Consider the following 20699-nt stretch of genomic DNA (forward strand, 5'->3'; position numbering starts at 1 on the left):
GTGTGTTTGATGACTAAGCTGTGTGTAGAAGTCACAAAATTCACTCCTATATTATTTGAATCTCCTCTTGGTGGCGTAATAGAGCACCATTTTGAAGCAGATCAACAACACAGTGAGAGCTAGACAGGCTAAAGTACAGTATAGGTAAGTATAGTTTCACACACTGTGAAAAATACTCTATTTTTTTGACAGCAGCTAATGCAAAAGTGGGGCAGGAGTGTACTGTAGATGTGATGGTGGGTCAGGAGTGTACTGTAGATGTGATGGTGGGTCAGGAGTGTCCTGTAGATGTGATGGTAGATCAGGAGTGTACTGTAGATGTGATGGTGGGTCAGGAGTGTACTGTAGATGTAATGGTGGGTCAGGAGTGTCCTGTAGATGTGATGGTGGGTCAGGAGTGTCCTGTAGATGTGATGGTAGATCAGGAGTGTACTGTAGATGTGATGGTGGGTCAGTCAAGAGTGTACTGTAGATGTGATGGTGGGTCAGGAGTGTACTGTAGATGTGATGGTGGGTCCGTCAGGAGTGTACTGTAGATGTGATGGTGGGTCCGTCAGGAGTGTACTGTAGATGTGATGGTGGGTCAGTCAGGAGCTTACTGTAGATGTGATGGTGGGTCAGTCAGGAGCATACTGTAGATGTGATGGTGGTCAGGAGTGTACTGTAGATGTGATGGTGGGTCAGTCAGGAGCGTACTGTAGATGTGTTGGTAGGTCAGGAGTGTACTGTAGATGTGATGGTGGGTCAGGAGTGTACTGTAGATGTGATGGTGGGTCAGGAGTGTACTGTAGATGTGATGGTGGGTCAGTCAGGAGTGTACTGTAGATGTGATGGTGGGTCAGGAGTGTACTGTAGATGTGATGGTGGGTCAGGAGTGTACTGTAGATGTGATGGTAATAAATTCTAGTTTGGTTTAATGGGGCTGAGATCTGCTGTTCTACTTTGTGTTGTAAAATAAATGGACAGTGTTTTTCCAGCAAGCACTAGTGTCATAAAGGCTGCTTTTGAGGTCAATTCTGACAATTCACCCATGTTAGAATAAGCCTTTATAAATGTTTTTGTCCATTTATTTAATTTTATTAAGGTGCAACTAATGTTTTTTTTTCATTCTTGTTTAAATTTAGTCAACGGTTTGTCTCTACACTGTCTTGGGTGATGACTATTATTAGTGTGTCAGCTACAGCTTATAGATTGTCAGTCATCTGTTTACTCAGCATCATGTTTACGTTTTCTAGATTACAGCACGAACACCATATTAACAAAGCATTAAATCAGGCCGACCGAACTGAGCAGTCAGATTAAATCAACTAATGTCCTCATGTTACCCTTGATGGTCTTGGTAAACCAGCAAATGTATTTTTTTCTTATCCTTATTTTTACTATTTTCCACATTGTAGATGAGGCAGAGGGCATCAAACCTAGGAAATAACAAATTGAATCATGTAAAGACTAAACTACCTTAAGTTTAAAATTCTTCAGGCGCCCCCATTGCCTTGATGCAACTTCACACAGTACGTTTGGCATTTTCTCAAGCAGCTCCATGAGGAGAACACCTGAATCTGTCTTTGAATGGGTTTCCTAATCTCAAATACGTTTGATCTAACTGCTTATGTGCAGGTGTTTGAGGTTTGCTTCAATCAGAACAGGTAAGCATTTGATTGGTGAAACACATTTAAGAGCAATCATCAGTTCCGGCACTGCCTCCTTTCCAGCTCTGAATCTAACATACCTTTGCCTCTACAGAAGTAGTTTAGCTCTTATATGTGAATTAAAGGGACGTTTCTTCTCCCAGATGGGTCAGCTATCGAGCAAACAGGACGACACACAGTGGCATAGCCTTGAACCATCAATAAGGTGCTAAACCTGTCAGTCGCTGGTCTTGCCCCAGTGCTAATGGCCTTCCATCAGTCAATCTAATGATTACAGAGAGTAGACAGACTTCATACTCCTTCTGCTCTTGTCTGTCTCAGCGTAAGGAAATCTACAGCTGATGTTATTAAAGACAGTCTTCCTCCTTCTGGCTGTTGTTCAATAAGGATCATTAGCTTAGTCTGCACAGGTCCAAATAGGGATAGGGATGTGCACAGATACTCTAAATTCTCAGGGATTTGTTACATTCCATCATGGGAAAATGGAAAAAATAAAGGTGAGTGAAATACCATTTTTGTTAATGTTGCTCATATTTACAATTTTGTACAGTACAGTATACTACAACAGTATGAATGACTGAACGTAAGCTTGTTGTAAGGACACACTGTCAAGACAAGACAGCATGGCTTTATCACTAACTGGGGTAAATGCTACTAAACCTGTTGTACTCTACAGAGTCTGTACTGAGCCCAAGAGACACAGCTTGTCTAGTCCCTAAACCTATTGGCACCATGCTGACTAATGCCAGGCGTGGGCTAGAGGGGTATAAAGCCCCCCAGCATTGAGGAGCTGTGGAGCAGTGGAAGAACTGTGTTCTCTGGAATGATGGTGGAGGAGCTCCATCCAGTACTTTTGAGATGAGTTGGGGATGCAAATCATCCAACCTCACTAAGGCTTTTTTGTAAGATAAGATAAGATAAGATAGTCCTTTATTAGTCCCACAGTGGGGAAATTCTCAGTGTCAGCATAAAAGGGATAGCAAGACACTCAGATGCAAAAATGTAGATAAATGACCAATATATACACAATATAAATAATAGAAGTAAAAAAGCAATAACAATATTATTTACAGAAAACAACATTATTTATTATTTGTAGCTGCAAGCAATCAAATTTCATAGCAATGCTCTAAAATCTAGCAGAAAGCCTTTCCTGGACAATAGAGACAGTTAGTGCAAAAGCCCAATAAATAGTTTTTAATATATTTAATTTCCAAAGGAACAATGAACAGGTATCCCAATACTTTTGTCCATTTAGTGTACATGGTTACTCAAATGTCAGAACTGTTAGCTCATCCAAAGAAGCAGCCACCATAACTCTTCTAACATTAAAACCTACCAATTTCTCTCAAGATTAAGCTTTCAGACCAGTTCTGTTTTCATTTATTATTTAAACTTTATTTTAACCTTGTGGTTAACCTCCTGAATTATCAGTCTCCAGGAGAGTTCTACTGTACTACTTGTTCGGTCAATGCTGTTATTCTATCTAATAGTACTGCAGATTGTGTCTTTTAACTGGCTAAATTGTATATTTAATAATAAAAAAATATATAATAATGGGTGGACAGTTTGATAGTAAAACAGATCAACATGTGCATGAATTAGAGCTTTCCTGGCATTACTGTGTGTTTATCACTGTATACAAAGAGTGAGTAAGTGCTGTTGATTTCAATAGTAGATTTCAATGCTGCATTTGTCTGGGTACATTTGCATGAAACTAAAGGCTTTTTTTTTTTAAATGAGTTTTAATCTGACAAAAGTAAACCACTCTAATTAAAGATGGGAACGGCAGAAATGCAGTTCATTCTTACTCTCCAAGTTTCAAAAAGTCTTACAGCACCGCAGGCCAGTTAGTGGGTGTTTATTGCTCTCTTTTCCTCTTTCAATTTCCCATGTTTAGTATTTTCAGCGTGCCTATATAACTGCCAACACCTACTCAGCAGCAGACTGAGGGGAAAAACACACTAATGATTCTCCATGAACTGCATCGATATTGCCCACCTCCAAGAAAAACATCTCAGCCGTTTATTGACTGCAACCCGCGGCACCCTACATAAACAATCACTCTCTCTCTCTCTCTCTCTCTCTAGAGTGTAAATAGCAATTACGCCTCCGATGCACAAGTCCAATTAGAGACCAGAAGGAGAAAAAAAAAACATTTAATCAGCATCTTTTTTTTTTTTTTTGCTCGTTTGCATTAATTGTGATTTATTTTGTGCCCTTTTGAGCTGTGTTCTCGCGTGTTCCTTCCACAGTTCTGTGTAATCAGATGCTGAAGGCAGTAGACCTTTGTGTGTTATTGAAACTGAAATTTCAACATGATTAACTTTGTAGGCCAGGGTTCACATTACAGCTGAACCATGACCTCCAATATATCTGTAACATTCAATATTCAGAGAGACACCTTGTGGAACTCCATGGCCATCAGATGAACCTGAGACAGTTTACTGGCTGGAGCTCACTGTACAGTGCAGCCCAGGAGAGGACCTCTCCTATTCAGTCTAGGTTCAGTCTAGGTTCCTCTTTGTGGCTCTTACCCACATTCTCATGAGGGTTCTCGTTTTGAGTTCCAGTTCCTCTCAGTGGTTCTCCCTCATACTTTTACAAAGGTTCAGGTAACATTTTGGTTATGGGTATCAGGTAACACAGTTGCTATGGTACCCCAGGTGATTGCAATGTAGTTCTGTGGTTGCTGTGCTGTTTCATGTGGTTATGATGGCCCATATGTTTGTTTATTGGTGAATACATGTTTACAGGTCACTCCAATTCTATTAAACGTAGTTTCTATGGTAGGCCAGGGGGTTGCTAGAACGTTTCTTTAAAATTTCACAATGGTTCAACACACAGGGCACAGGCTTTTGCACCAACAAGGCCATTATTCCACTATGCGTTCCTATGAGAAAAAATACAGATGCAGTTGGTTGCTACATGAAAACTGTAAATTGAATTATTTGGCTGTGTACAAGCACTCTATTCTTTATGAGACTAAACATTACAAAGTTATATTTCATGTTTATTGTTTTTAACTGTTTGTATCAGCCATTTTTAAATTTTAATACAAAAATTATATGATCATCAGATTATACAATTATATGGCAGGAGTTTATGCACCCATTATGTTTTCATATTAGTAAACTTTTGTTACTTTTAAACATACAAATTATAACATTTGCATCTGTCAGAGTTCCTTATGCTTAGAAGTAATGGTTACAACAATAAATAGAGCACAAGAGTGTGAACGAGAATGAGAGAGAGAAAAAAAATCTGGTTACAAAGGGCCCACCGAAAAGCAGCTGGTGCACATCCGAGACTGAATGGCAACGCGTCGGATTCAAACATGCCGACAGTCAGCGTCACACTGCAGCTGCATGAGCAGTGTGACTCTGAATAGAGAGCGAACAGGAACGGCCTCATGCGTTCCTCAATTTTGATCAGGCATTAAATATTCCCCCTCACGCTGCCTTCACTGTCGAGCTGGGAGAGGAGGCAGTCGCCAAATTAGGATGTGGATGTGCTTGGGAGCTGAATTAGCAAGTGTTGCGTGTACCCATGTTCCAGCCTTTCGTTCTCCATCTCCCTTGGCCCTCTTTCTATCTCTACATCTCTCTCTCTCTCTCTCTGCAGCTCTCAGTCAGCCGTGTTGTAACTCAGTACGCTCCTGGTGCTCTCCTTCCATGTACAGATGACCTGATAGGGTCCCAATTAGATTTGATTAGGCTTTCTTCATCCGCCTCATACCACACAGTCCAGCCTGCTCTCTTTATCCCTCGGCTTCGTGAAGATGAAGGTCAGTCTCATTAAGGTAATATAAGAGCTTTGTTTTGGCTCCTCACACTAAATGTTAACGCTAAATGTTTTGCTGACTTGCACACGCTCTTATTCAGTTAGAGCCTCAAGATCCCACCCGGAACCTAGCAGTAAGATCTGATGGGATTCAATTAGGATGACCGGTTGTTCTCCAAACAGTGCCCCACACTCCTCGACACCGTTAAAGCTCAGATGGTGCTGGTTCCTGATCTTAGTGAACAGGATTGTTGAACGTAAGAATTTTTCATCTGAAGAAAAGTCACATTTAAATGTATCCTTGTGTGTCTGTTTTATTAATTGATCTTTAAGGCTATGTATGTTTTGTTTTTCAATTAATCACTTATTTGATTAATCATCAAAATAATGCAAATATTATTGGTTAATCACTCAAATCGGCTGTGGCAGTCCTGGCCTGTAGATTTACTTCCACAGTCTTCTGGTTGAAATATTGATCGATCCTCGGACATTCTTTATTTGTGGTAGAGTGAGGAGGGAAAGCTTGTCTGTCTCACTCTCTCACAAGTTGTTTTGTTAAGAGATCTGCAGGAAGTCGATAACAAAACTTGTTCCTCTTCATTCTCAACAAGTACTGGGGGGGACTGGCCTGACGATATCAGAGCAGCAGACTGATTTTAAGACTGGGGGAATAATAGAAAAAGTAAATAACAGACACAGTGGACCTGAGTTTATCTTAATGTTACTAGACAGATATGTGTTTTCAGGTGCAGGGCTGAACATCTAACATCATCTCTGAGAAAGAGAAAGAGAGAGAGAGAGAGAGAGAGGATCTATTGTGCCACTCACAGCTCTCAATTTCTAGGGTGCAGTTTTGTTCATCTAGTGGGTATCTTCTCAGGTCCATCATGCAGGCTGCCGTTGTAGTGATCCTAGACACAAAAATAAAGCATCTGTCAATCAAAAGCTGCCATTTCTCATCACCACTTTTCCATTATTTCAAGCAGTGACACACACACAGCTCACAATGAAAGACCAGCACTACCAGTTAGCACAATGTCACACTGGTCAGTATGTTCTGTGGGATAAGTGATCACCATGAGTTTTGGTTTGGAGAGTTGTACGGTCATATAACCATCACAATTCTTACACTTGCCAAATTTTCCTGCTTCCAAAACATAAAATTCAAGACCTAACTGTTCACTTGCTGTGTAATATATATTTACTCCTTATCAAATGCTATTTAAGCCAGAAATTGTCAATTGTCTCATTCTCATGCTCTTCCCCTGGGCAATCCCAGGGCTCCGTCCATGAGCCCTGTCAGGAGCCAGCATTCCGGAGAGTGGCTGTGCATGTGCACTGCAGCCGCTCTCCCCCCGTTAACCTCATGCACAACACCTGGGACTGTGTCTACAAAAGCTCTGTGCAGTCATGAACTCTCCATCGTGAATTCGCTGAAACTTTCTGGGTCCAGAGTTTTCCTCAGCCAGCTCAAGGATTTTTCTTCAGTGCCACGTCGCTTGTGTTCTGTTTGGTCTTGGGTAAACCTGCTTGTGTTGTTAGTGCCTTGCCCTTACTTCCCTGGTTGTCCTAGTCTTGCGCCTTGCCCTCGTTCCCCTGCCTCTTTGGTTTGGTTTTGTCATTTATCATCTGTTTGAAGTTTTATTTCTCCCTGTCTGCATCCGAAGCGTCGCTTCACGTTTTTTGTTATACTCCTGTTTTTGTACTCCCGAGCCCTGCTTGTGGTTTTTCGTTAGCGTTATTATCCCGGCCCTGTTTTGCACCTAAGCGCTGCTTGTGGTTTTAAGTTCTCCTTCTGCCCCTGTCCCCTCCTGAGCTAGGCTCAGTAGTTTTTCATTTATCCTGCCCTGTTTTGTTTGTCTTGTTTGTCCCTAGTATACCCAAGCTCCTGTCTCTTCCCAGTCCCAGGTTTGTTGAGTTGTCAAGATTGTATTGTTTGTTGGTTTTGTCCCTTAGTTGCTGCCGCCTTGTTTAACCCATGTTGTTTGTAAACTCCCATCTTGTTACCCTGCCTGTGTTTATTAAAGTCCTGCATTGTCCATTCTCTGCAAATGTTTCCTAGTTTTTCACTGCCACTCCTAACCAAGCACGACAGAAAATCTATGTAATTCACTTCACCTGACATGACTACTCCGTCCCAAGACCTTCCCGTTGAAAACAAACAAAAAATGCTTTTAGCCATAAAGACAGACAAGCCCTGAATAGAAAGCGTCTGAAAACACACCAACAATGCTGGTCCTAATTTCCATGTTTTCTTTGGATTAGCATGGCTGTGCCCCCCACCCTTACCTGGGGAGACAACAGCAGGTATGGTGTGAAGATGGGCAGAAAGGGGGCAAGCTGAGTTTGTGTATGATGACAAAACCTTTGAACCTTAGTGTAAGCTGCTGTTCGGTACCCTGATTGGTTTTGGAAATTCAAGCACAAATATGGGTTCAAATCTTACTGATGAGAAAGAAGGCCTCTACTGATAACTGGAAAACTTTTCACAAGGGTCCTATTGATCTGAATGATGAAGTATTTATACACTGCAATTTTATTGCAGTTCAGTGCAGACATTTTAGGCACATAATTGAAAAGCATTTTTCTCGACTAAGAGTAATTTGTACTGTAAAAAAGTCCAGATCACATAGAATAGATGGAGGTAAACATGTACAGCAAAAATGAATAAAAATATGTTATTCTGTAAGTTTTTCAACGTTTTGTCCAGATTTCTCCTGGGTGTCTCCAGCTAGCACAGTGTGGATGTGTCCAAAATCACTTTTTACCACATCATTAAGCACTGATTTACCAAAGCATACTATATGATACTGATACTATAAATAACACTAGACCCCACAAGAAGAGCTTTGGGATAAACACATGCTGTTTTAGTACTGGCAGAAAATGACAAGATTAGAAAGTCAGGTTATCAAATGCAGTACAAATACTGGCACCACTGCAATATTAGTACCATATACTAACCATTAAGAGACGCTTTATTGTGTAACCTTCCTTTATTACTGATAGACTGAGTGACCGTTCCATTAATGGCATCTCTGAGAGCTGAGGCCTGCGCCCATCTTAGCATTCAGAACCGCCCTAGGAGAGATTCTGGATGGGAGACGGGAGTTTCGCCGATGGGCTGCGAGTCAAGAGCTGCTCTTTTCATCTTTCAAAGTTATAAACTGCCAGAACCGCTCAGGCGGAATACGGGCCTGGGGTGTGTAAGTCAACTGGCAGAACTCTGTGAGAACAAAGAGAGGAAAAGTATGACAGGAGGCCCTGGAGAGTGCAAGTCGGGTTCGCTAAACCAAGAACTGGGTCTGCCGGCAGAGGAGAGAGCAGTTCGGTGGTAAAGGTACAGCAATGAAAGTGCCGGCAACAACCACCAGATGCTCATCATTAGTTATGAAGATCCTCATGTGTAACGGTGTAATCTCCAACCTCATAACCATTAGATTTGATTATCATCCAAAGGATCATTACATCTTTACTCAGAGGAACCATATTCTAAGATCACAATGGCTTTAGAATGTTAAATCAGGTTACCAAAACTTAGCCATATCCACATCCATCAGTCTTGGGGGCAGCCTAGCCTACAAGTGGTGCCACTGTGCTCATAAAATTAAAATTAGACCTTAGGAGCACCTACATTCTGGCCAGGAAGGAGATAAATGAAGACAGCTGTCATCACCACTATCTGATATTACGAGTTTGTGGTTATGCTATATGGTCTTACTAATGATCTGTGTATTATCCATTCATTCATCAATGGCATTCTGGCTCCGTTTATAATGGCTTACATCGATGATATTCTAGTTCATTCACCTGATCATGACTAACATTAAACATGTTCATCAGGTCTTAACTAGATTGTTAGAACATCAGTTATGTTAAAAGGAGAAAATGTGAATTTCCCTCACCTCCCTGTCAATCATTACATCTTGAATATCACAATCTAATAAACTTAAAATAATGAGCACATACATAAAACTGAATTATGAAAACTCAAAACCAAAGCGGTTGAATCAACAGTTTCAAATCAAAGTGTCATGTTGAACAATACTTGCAGATATTCTTAAAAAGTGTTCAAAGATAATGTAGTAAAGTTAACAATTCCATATAACACCACCACCACACCACAAACAACCATTTGGGTGCTTAACTTTTATTTTACCTGGTTAAATGGTTCTTCACATTGGAAGAAAATCTTCTGTAGACAGTACCATGGTTCCTTATACATCCGAATAATGGTTCCACTACTTTAGCAGACATTCTCAAATTATTTGCAAACAGAGACCAAAGATTTAGACATATTTATTTTTTGAATACAACCCAAATGGTTCAAATTAAGCATATAGGTAAAATATGTACAATTAAGATCCTGTTGCTGGTTCCTGATCTTACTGTAGGTTTTCCATCAGTGTTCTACCATAAATAGGATTATTGAATGATACCTAGAGATTTATTTTATCTGAAGTCACATATTATGTGTTTTATTATGTGTATATGTTTAGTTATTATTCAGTAAAGTCATATTTTATTGCCTGGCATACATTTAATTAATCATCAAAATAACATGTAGGTTATTCGTTTATCACTTGAATTGGCCTGGCCTGTACACAGATCTGCTTCCACAGTCTTCTGTTTGAAATATGGATTGATATGTACAAGTTGAACTGAAATGAAAGTTTAGGTCTTCTTGGTTAAATTAAATTAAATTTAGTCACAACATCTACAAACACATTTAAATAATTACTGTATTATCACATTTAACAGATGGGGGTAAAATAAGTCATGTACAATGGTATCTGTTAAACTGTTAAAATTTGATCTGCTAAAATTTGATCTGTTAAAATTTGATCACTCCTGGTTAACAATTTTTCAAAGGTGGTTCTCCTCAATCTAGTGTGTGAAGAATGATTGTATTGCTGGTATGATCAGGAACTAGCTTGGTGAGTTTGCATACAAAAAAATTGGCTGTGTTGTCATAGACATGCCTGGTTCCATTCCTTGCCATTGTAAAAAAATCCAAATTGCTAACAGCCAACCCACTCTGAATGTGTTCATCTCAAACCCTATTTTATGCAGGGAATTTTGACAAATCTGTGGACAACTGCCACTAGATAGATCATGCAGCTGTACTCCGGCAAGTGTCTGCATGATTTGTGGAGTTTGTCCAGCTTTAAATGTCCCCTGAGACGCATTACAGTCTAGAACTTGTACATAATGTGCGGTACTGCGAAAGCTTGAGCGATTACTATCGTCCACTGGGGGTGTGAATTTACGACACATACAATGACAGAGTGTACACCTTCAGTTACTGGCAGGATTTGTGTTTTTATGGCTTGTTGTCCTGTGGGAGGTTCCACTGCTGAAGTGATGTAACAGCCAGGACTTAAATATGCAGCTCATATTTCAAGGGAAACATTGAAGTTATCACTGCAGAAGCTCAAGCAGATCCAATCTACTCTGGAATCATTAGAGGATCACAAAGTTTTTGACAGTCTCTTTTATTTTGTAGTTCAGCAAAATTCTTCAAATGATAACTTCAAACCAGAATGTTCTGATAGAGACATTCAATTATTTACTTCATAATTCAAACATTTCCAATCATATTTTCTTCCAATTATAAGCAACCCAATTATAAGCGTAATAAATGTTTAAAAATGTCTAATATGTTAAACCTGTACAAATTCGCACGTTTCAAGTATGATAAACAGACCTGTAAATGATTTTGAAGTTAATGATAAAAAACTGCAGTACATTCTACATGAAGTTCTAATAGATCTAAAATCCAAAATGAAGTTCTAATATCAATAACACTCAGGATGAATTGTAAAAACATTAATAATTGTAATAATATTAGAGTGACTTTCAAATAACACATTATTTGTATATATATATATATATATATATATATATATATATATATATATATATATATATATAGCACATTCTGTAGGTTATTTGTTTTTATATGCAAAGTCATCAGGACTGGGAGAATTCTCATGCAGTGCAGAAGTTTCATCATGTGACCATGCCACTGCCGCTGCCACTGACCCACATTCCCCGACCAGAAAACCACGGCTCTAGAAAGAAACAGAAGCTTCCTCTACTTGCTAGACTTTACAAGTCTTACCTAACCTTTAAGGCGACAGGTCAATTTTTAACCAAAACACTTAATTATGCTTAAAGGATGCAGCAGGACTATACAGAAAAGGAGGTCTGCAGATGCTCAGTGTTAATGTTAGGGCCTTAGTTATTGTGCGTAGGCAGCCAAAGTAATCACTCACTATTTTTAAAAATTTTTTAACTTTAGTAAAAACAATTTTTTTAGTAACAACAGACAGTCACTTAATCATTTAAAAAGTTTTTAAACATAAACTATTACTTAAAAAAGTTAACAGTATTAAATGATTCATGCAAAATCATTAGATGTGCTTCAAACTTGTCCTCTTTTTTTAAATTACAAAGTCGCTAATTGATTTGTTTCTTGTTTCTATGATGTATTTTTTTCCTTAACTCTTATGTTAATTGGTAATAGTATTAATGCATTAATATTTATTAACTGAACCATCATTTGTGTACATTATAATCAGTGTTTTTGCATCCCCCCAAAAAAACCCATCCCCCCAAAATAATGCAGATTGTTTGTTAACCATGCCACCATCATGGTTTCCTACAGGGTTCCAACCAAATTACAGTATACCACAGCCTGCAGCTTATGTGATGCCTCTCAAATGAAATGCTGAAACTGAACAGAAATCAAAATCCATCACCCCAAGCACCACACAAATCTTTTCCTGTGCTCTGAACTCCTGACTCTGCTCATAATGAGTTTGATAATTAGCCATGGAGCTGATTCAGGCATGTTAGAGTACAGAAAACATAAAAGTCTGAAGAGGATTGCATTTCAGGACTGGTCTAGCAGTAATGAAATTCATACTCATGCATTCCAATTATTAGGCCCTTAGTCCACAAACTACCTTAATAAACACTCTTATACTCTTGAACAGAATATATTAGTCCATAAACTACTTTAATAAACACTCCTACACACTAGAACAGGAGATATTAGTCCAAACACACCTCAATAAACTCTTTTAAACTACAAAAGCAGATATTTGCCCAAACAACCACAATAAACACTCCTATAAATTAGAACATGTGGTACTTCTCTACTACCACCTGAATAAATGATCACTACATTCACCATTTGTCTTGGATACAGATGGAATTTGGCCTCAGCATTTAACCCCTCCTTGCAGTGAGGACACCTTTACACTAGTCGGCAAAACTGATACAGTGGGAACACATTCCCAGAGCGGTGGGCAGCAGAAAGGACTGAGGGTCTTGTGCAAGGGCCCAACAGTGGCAATTGGTGACCCTGCCTATTAAATCTACAATCCGGTCATCAATAGCCCAGAGCTCTAACCACAGAGAGTCACCACCGCCCCACTATCTACACTAAAACAAGTCCACCTTGTGAACGCCAACCCTTGTGCTAACTGCGTTACCAGCAAAATTGCGCCCCCCAGGGCTTAACCAAAACAAACACTGGATTACTTTTGGATTAACAGGCTTTCTTTCTTAACTGAGAGTGCAACTCCGCAAGCATGAGAAGACTTTATTGATACATACCACTACCAACTCATCAGTATGACTCAAGATAAAGGATTGGAGCATAAGGGGAAAAAAACAAAATCTACACATGCTATATGCTAGAATAGGAGCCATCTGTCCACACATTCACAATATCAACACTCCTATAGCACTAGAATAGGAAATTAATATAAACACACCCTCAACAAACAATCGATAAACACTAGTTGCCCCTTTTTTGTTACAACACAGTCCAACCAAGTAGCATAGCATTTCAACTGGAAAAATCAAGGTCATGTAGCAAAGGTACTCACAACTTGAGCTGACTGGACCTTTAATAATTTGATGAAACAATATTTTCTTACATTTTCAGAATTGTTCCTAAATGTTAAGTACATTTTAAGACGGCATGTTTCTAACTTTAATTTAAAGCACCAATTTGTTTCAATGTAAACAAACACCAGGGCAGTTTAATATGGCTCATTTTAAATAAACCTGAGTAGTGTGATAGTTTCTCACAGGTAGAGTGGTGTATAATATTTGAAAAACTGCACCAGATGAAATATCAGCATGTTCCAAGCAGAAATACCAAATTAATGCCACCTGTCTGATCTGTCAGGATACCTGCTGTTTTCAGGTAGTAAGAGTTTTTGGTGTAAATCTATGATGGGTCAGTCCAGCAAAGCTTAACCAAAATAACAGGATACCAATGAGTACATTCAAAAACGTTTCTGATTCTATACTGTTCTAATTGAATGATCAGTGCTGATTTATAAGCCACTTGATCTTTGATTGATCGTATCATCATGATTCAGTTCCTTCAGCTCAACTGCACAGTTCTTCTAATGCAGAGCTTATTAGTCTATAATTAGCTATACATACTGTTCATATCTCAGTCTAATTAGGAGATGCTCTCATGCATATTTATGCAATCAAGCATACTAGCATATAATAGCTCAAGACATTGAAAGCTGAGTAGCATCAATAAAATCAGGGGTAAGACTACGTTCTCTGCATTTTTCATTTGTAAGATTCTTATTGGTCTTAACTTTGTGCCTCCCCAGACTAGCATGGCATTTCACTATTGCATGATGTAATGCATCTCATTATTTGAGGTTTGTGTACAACTGTCGATTCTTGAGCAGCTTGATTACTATTAAACTGGTGTGAATTGACGGAGTACATATTTCCTGACTTTTTTTTAGAGTAGAAACTTTGAGGAGAAAGTAAAGGCTATAAGATACAGTATTATACAGGAAGCAACACTCAGAAAAAGCTAGAAAGCATCGGTCTCTTGGTCATGCAGTGCCAGATGTGATCTCATATGGAGAAAGCATATCTGGATAGCACAGTGAGTGAATTTGGCTTTAATAAGAGTGAGAAATTTAGACTTAGGATGGGACTAAACCTACATTTTGAAAAATCTTTGAAGCTCAAAGTAGGAGTGATGGTGTCCATCAACAAATGTGTATGCTAATAGTGGCATATCTAATAAAGATTTGATGAAAAATGTCATGACAAGTCAAGTCAGATTTATTTGTATAACTTTTTTATAAATGTTGTCATCACAAAGCAGCTTTACATAATTAGTAATTATTAAAGACAGAAAAAAAGAAATAACGTAAGACATGAGGGATCCAAGACCCCCAGTGAGCAGCCAACAGAGACAGTGGCAAGGAGAACCTCCCTCAGAGCTGGAGGAAGAAACCTTGGGAGGAACCAAGACTCACAAGAGGGACCCGACCCGTCCTCCTCTGATCAGAACTCTTGATAAATTATTGATAAAAATGGCCAAACCAGATACAGCAGATAGTTAATAGTGGTGATATTAATAGTGCAGATAGTTAAGAGTCCATTTAGGTTTTAACATGGTCATTAAACAGGTAGCAGTGGTAGGAGGGTGTGCCGCTGGTGTGGTATGGGTGGTGGTGGGTGGGGGACCTGCTGGTCAAACTGGTAGGTGGCAGCTGGTCTGGTATGGGTGGTGGTGGGTGGGGGACCTGCTGGTCGAACTGGTAGGTGGCAGCTGGTCTGACGCAGGTAGAGGGGACCTCAGCTGGCAATCTTCCAGCAGGTCGGGCTGGGTGACCATACAATCTTGGTTATTGTATGCTGTGGTTGGTGAAGTTCATGTCACCTACTTTAAAAGTTAAAGTAGTTTTAGTTTTGCCATTGAAGAACTGCATTTGGTGTGCAAGAGCCAGTAACCTGTGGGACCAGATGCCAATCTCTACCTCAACTCTATTCCGGACAGAATTAAAGAAATACATTTGCATTTCAACCACATTTAAGTCAAGTGAAGAGGCTTTATTGTCATTTCTGTCAACTATACAACTATGTACAGAGTACACAGTAAAACGAAACAACATTCCTGCAGGACAATGGTGCAACACAACACAGTGCAGACGAGACACAGACTGCAGACTAGAAAGTGTAAATAAATAAGACTGAGACTGAGACAGTAGTGGGAAGTAGGGTTGTGCAATAAAAAGTGCAAACTATGTTAAAACAGTAGAGTGCAGCACAGGTTAGTGCGGTCCTCTAGCAGCTATTTGTAAAAGAATTAACAGCTATGTGCAAAAACACAACGTGCAATTTATGCACAATAAATGTGCAAAGAGTCCAGTGATGTAGTGAGGTAGGATGTAGTGCAAATGTTTCACCTTGTCTGGGATTCACATCGGGTGAATAAGTGTGTGTATGTGTGTGTGTGTATGTGTATGGAGGAGTCCATCCATTTAGTCTCTGGAGTACGAACCGAAAAAAAAACACTCAAGTGTTCCTTGTTGAGACTATTCCTCAACTTCCTGTCCACATATTTCCCCAGTCAAACCAGGGAATGACCAACACGAATGTCCACTATCCCTAACATCTACGCTAGGCTGATTGATCTAGGCTGATTCTTTTTTTTATTATATATACCCATCATTTATCTGACCTGACTGCCTACATCTCAGACTGTTATTGATATTTCTGAAGTTGCCTGCTCATGCTGAAAGTTAAGGCTGAACTTTTGAATATTGCTTTTTATAAACGAGTTACTCCACTAAAGACTGACCTTGAAGGCTTCCTGTCATAGACATTTTTGCCCTGCTTGACAGAACTTCACATTCTTCTCAAAATAACACTCCAGACACTCTTTTCTGTTCTACTCTCAGCCTTCTCATCTGTTTTATACTCATCTTTACCCAATTATTTATTTCTTTATAAAATCTGTTTTTCACCAAACTATTTGATATGACATGATTTCTCAAAAGACGCTGTCACATGTTATTTTAGCTTCATGGCCAACCAATCAGGCTCTGGATTTTGTACTGGAGAGGGTTGAATTTTGCGACTGTGTGAAGAATTAACTGGTTTGTTTGAATGGGTAGAAAAAACAAAGATAACCTCCCAGTCCTTGGACCACAGGCTCTGCAATTTCCCAGCCAAAAATGAAATGTAGTGTCCAGGAGCACTGAGCAAAAGGAGCTGTCAAGCCCTGTCTATCAGTTGTCTATGACAAATACCCAGCAGGAGCAAAAAGCAATGGGTAAATTTGCCTCTCGGAGGCATACTGATGTCAAAACTGGATGAAGGCTCTCACTTTCTCTCAATCATCTGCTCTGCACCTGTTCCAGGTGATGTGGCTTCTTGGTTTTTAAGTGTTTAACCAAGTAGTAAATTGGTCTCTCTCTGTACACGAAGGCAACGGCGAGGAACCACAGCAAGCCCCGCTGGCAGGTTCCCACACTTCAGCTCAATAGGCCACAGTGACAAAGCCCAAAAGCACTGTGTTCACTTCTCCAACACTATGAAAGCATTTTGAACTCCTAAAAGCTCAACAAAAAAACCTAAACACCCGAACATTCAACAAATGCATTCCCTGACACTCAAACAGAGACACTCCCACTATTGTCATAATTAACAAAATAATCAAAGCTTTACACACTGCAAAACATCTCTCAAATTTTAAATTCCTCATTACAGATATTAAGAGTATTATGGTTGTACAACCTGCTTCTAAAAATTTTCACTTAATGGCACCCTAACATGAAATATTAGAAACATTACTGACATTGAAGATGATTTCACATGCCAAGACAAACGCCAGTAGAGCAGCGAGGCCGTTGCATATGGAATTGGCTGCATTGCTGTGGTTATTTCACACACAGACTGTAGTAGCAGTGTGTGGAAGGTAAAACAGAGGCAATAGGCCATATGGACGAGGCTGGAGTGCGTGGAAGTGGTGCCAGGCCGGCCCCATCTGCTTTGTGGGATCTTGACCTCCAGAGGCTCTGTAGGATGCTGGCAATGCGCTGGAGCTCAAGGCCGATGAATGGCTCCCCCGAGAGCTTACAGACGTTTCAGGGCAGGGTATAGGCTTTCAGAAAAAAGAGGTCCAGTCAAACCTGGTCAAACCATCCATCATAAATGGGGGGGGGGGGGGGGGGGGGGTCTGAGTAATGCAACCTCCTCCTAGTTAATAGAAGTGATCTCACTGCATTTCAAAAGTACTACGTTGTCACAGTAATAATCACTGCCTGAGTATTTAAAATGACGTTTTATACTGAAGGGAGCTCAAATTAAATCAGAGACCAATCTGACTGGCTGAATTCTGTTTAACCATAATTGTACCTGCATTAGTCTGGTTGCAACACTAAGCATTAAGAGATCTATTCAGGACTAAAAATGGGGTTATGACCAAAGTAGAACCTCTTAAAAAAAACCCTTAAAATAAAGCAAAAGAACCACTTAACCAGGAAAAGACCCATTTAAACTTCAAATGTTTGAATCATGAATTGTCTTGATAATATACCTATATAAAACCATTAACCTAACAGAGTATTTTAAAAGAATCCTCTACAAAATGTTTTTCTACCAATTCAAATAACCCCTTAACCAGGAAAAGAACAATTTAAATACCCAAATGTGTTTTTTTAAGCTGTAGTCATTCCTTATAGAACAGTACCAGTAGAACCATTTGAAAGGTTCTTTGAAAAAAAACACACTGGAAACACTATTTTACCAGAACTTGGAATTTACAGTTTAGTCTCTATACATGTTATGACTGTTTTAAAACAACACTTCCATTTAATAAAGTGAGGAAATAAAGATGTCAATGATGATGTCTCTTTAACACAACATTTACATTTCCAGCATTTATCAGACTCTCTTCTCCAGAGTTCTTACAGAAGAGCTTCACTGTTTACTGAAGAAGAACCTCAGCTGGTTTAAATAGACTAAAATTCAGATCCTCTAATCTTAGACTCTACTAAACACAAGTCAATATGGAGACCATAATACTCTACTCTTCACCCAAGTCCTCTCAGAAGAGGAGGGTCTTCAGTCTGGGTTTGAGGACAGTGAGTGTTGGACTCTGCTGTTCGGACACCCAGGGGAAGTTCGTTCCTCCACTTCGGTGCAGGACAGAAAAAAGTCTGGACGCTCGTCTTCAGTGGATCTTAAAGGATGGCGGGTCGAGCCGAGCCGTACTTGAAGGTGGTAGGGCTCTTGGTGCAGATCGGCTTTGTATCGGCTCCAAGTACGGAGTGGCTGGCTGGTCCAGTCTTGGCTTTGTAGACCAGAGTCAGGGTCTGAATCTGATGACCTGGACAGCAGCTACAGGAAGCCAGTGAAGAGAGAACGCAGCAGAGGAGAGACATGGCTGAATTTAGGAACGTTGAAGACGACCCGTTTTCACCACTACGTCATCACTACAGCTCTACCTCAACTTCGGGTAGTCAAATGTCAAAGCGAGTCGGGTTACAGGTGTGTAACAGTTGAATTTGGTTTGGGTAAATCTTCTGTTAGTCCTGCTACTCATTTATTAACTCAGTTTTCTCTTATTTATCCTCTTTAAGCAGAGATAAGTTCCAAACACTGCTGCTGCTCTGCGGCGCAGAGTCGAACGCCCTTGAATGAGCGAATTGAATTTCTGAATATCAATCGGCCGGGCGAGTTAAATCTGCCACCAGGAGACAATAAACACAGGAGCTCGGTTTCATACTCAACCATCACAGAGAACCAGGCCCTGTCTGGCAACTGCACAACAAATAAACACAGTTTAATATTCATCATCGTGTGTGCATTGATCGGGGGGGGGGGGTGTTATCAGTGACATTAATCATGCTGGAGATCATTAACATGTATCTTGCTTGTGTGGTGCAGTCTCTAGCTCTCTCTCCTCATCAGCGTTTCTCCCTCATTCTCCATCACTCTCTATTGTGTCTCTGCCTCCCTCGTCTCACCTCTCTTCTTACTTCTTAGGAACACACCCTAGACAGAGCTCCAGTCCACATCAGGGTACCACACATACACACACTCATCTAAGGGTGAATTAACACAGCCAGTTCACCACCAGAGCAAGGATTAAACTCACAACCCCAGACCTCTGGAGATTGTGTCTTATATACACACACACACACACACACACAAGAGGAAAACAATTAAGCCTTTTATAAGGACCTGTAGACGCAATGATGATAAAATAGTCCACTTTTTTTAATATGGGTGAAAATACTGCAGATAACACCAATCGCATCGCCAGATTCTTTACTGTTTCACAGAATCACCAGGCCTAACTGAAAAGCCATTATCATCACAATAATTACATAACAATATGACTTTCTATATTTTCAGAATTTCATGATAAATGGACCAACAGAAATGCTCCAAAATGACCTGGAATTAAATCCTTTTACTTCATGTTTTAGAGTATGGACAAAAGTATTGGGACACCTGCTCATTCATTGTTCCATCGAGAGTGTTAAAGAGTGTTGATCCTGCTTTTGTTGGAGTGATTGTCTCTACTGTCCACAGCTCAATGCTGGGGGGCTTTATACCCCTCTAGCACACGCCTGGCATTAGGCAGCATGGTGTCAATAGGTTCATCATGTTTACCTGCTCCAGACAGTCCAATTCTATTGGCAGTACTTCTTCTCTACAGGGACTAGACAAGCTGTGTGCGATCGATGGGTGCAACTGAAAGTAATTGAACGCATTCATTAGAAGGGGTGTCCACAAACATTTGAACAGAAAGAAATGTGATTGATCTAAAAATAAATAAATAAATCTATCAGTAGCTCCACCCCCAGTGCTATAATATGAAATATAAAATAATGAGCTTTGAGCTTCAACAGCAATTAAGCAACACTTGACAAATGCAGCCAGTGTTTTGTCCACTGTTTTCACTAAACTACTCGAACACCATCTCGCTCCAACACCAGGCTGTAATTTGGTCTCTAAAGGCTGGAATACGGCAGGCGTCAGATGTTATTGACGTTAATTGGTACAAGGTGATGACACGCACGCATGCTGTTTGACACTACGGAGTAAGAATCAGCATGTTTTGCTCATTCATGACACCCCCCCTCGTAACACTGTTTCTGGACTGTGTGACAGCGATATAAGCCATGTCCAGCAGACGCAGGGAGACGGAGTCATTAATGTAAGCGTCTACAGTCAGTGATAATGCTTCTCTAACAGGCCATAATGAAACACACACTCAAGCTCTGGATAGGACAGTTTCCCCCATCCATCACTGAATAATAAAGTACAGCACAAGTGTTCTCTACCACAATGGATCTGCTAAGTGCTTCACTGCTACTTACTACACTGCTACACTGTTCCTACTGATGTTCTGCCATAGAATTTAAATCTACTTGCCTAAAAACAACAGTTACATAATGACTCACATCT

At 40.0% G+C, this 20699-nt stretch overlaps 1 protein-coding gene across 2 annotated transcripts in view; it reads right to left on the reverse strand.

Annotated features, from left to right (window-relative positions):
- Positions 1-20699, reverse strand: part of LOC140538925 (gamma-aminobutyric acid receptor subunit beta-2) — a 105700-nt gene that overhangs the window by 23291 nt on the left and 61710 nt on the right. For both annotated transcript variants that reach the window (XM_072661469.1, XM_072661468.1), the window contains exon 5: positions 6261-6343. In XM_072661469.1, the coding sequence (XP_072517570.1) occupies positions 6261-6343 (83 nt within the window). The remainder of the gene's footprint in view (positions 1-6260; positions 6344-20699) is intronic.

This window comes from Salminus brasiliensis, chromosome 18 (assembly GCF_030463535.1).
Source record: "Salminus brasiliensis chromosome 18, fSalBra1.hap2, whole genome shotgun sequence".
In the NCBI taxonomy this organism is placed as follows: Eukaryota; Metazoa; Chordata; class Actinopteri; order Characiformes; family Bryconidae; genus Salminus; species Salminus brasiliensis.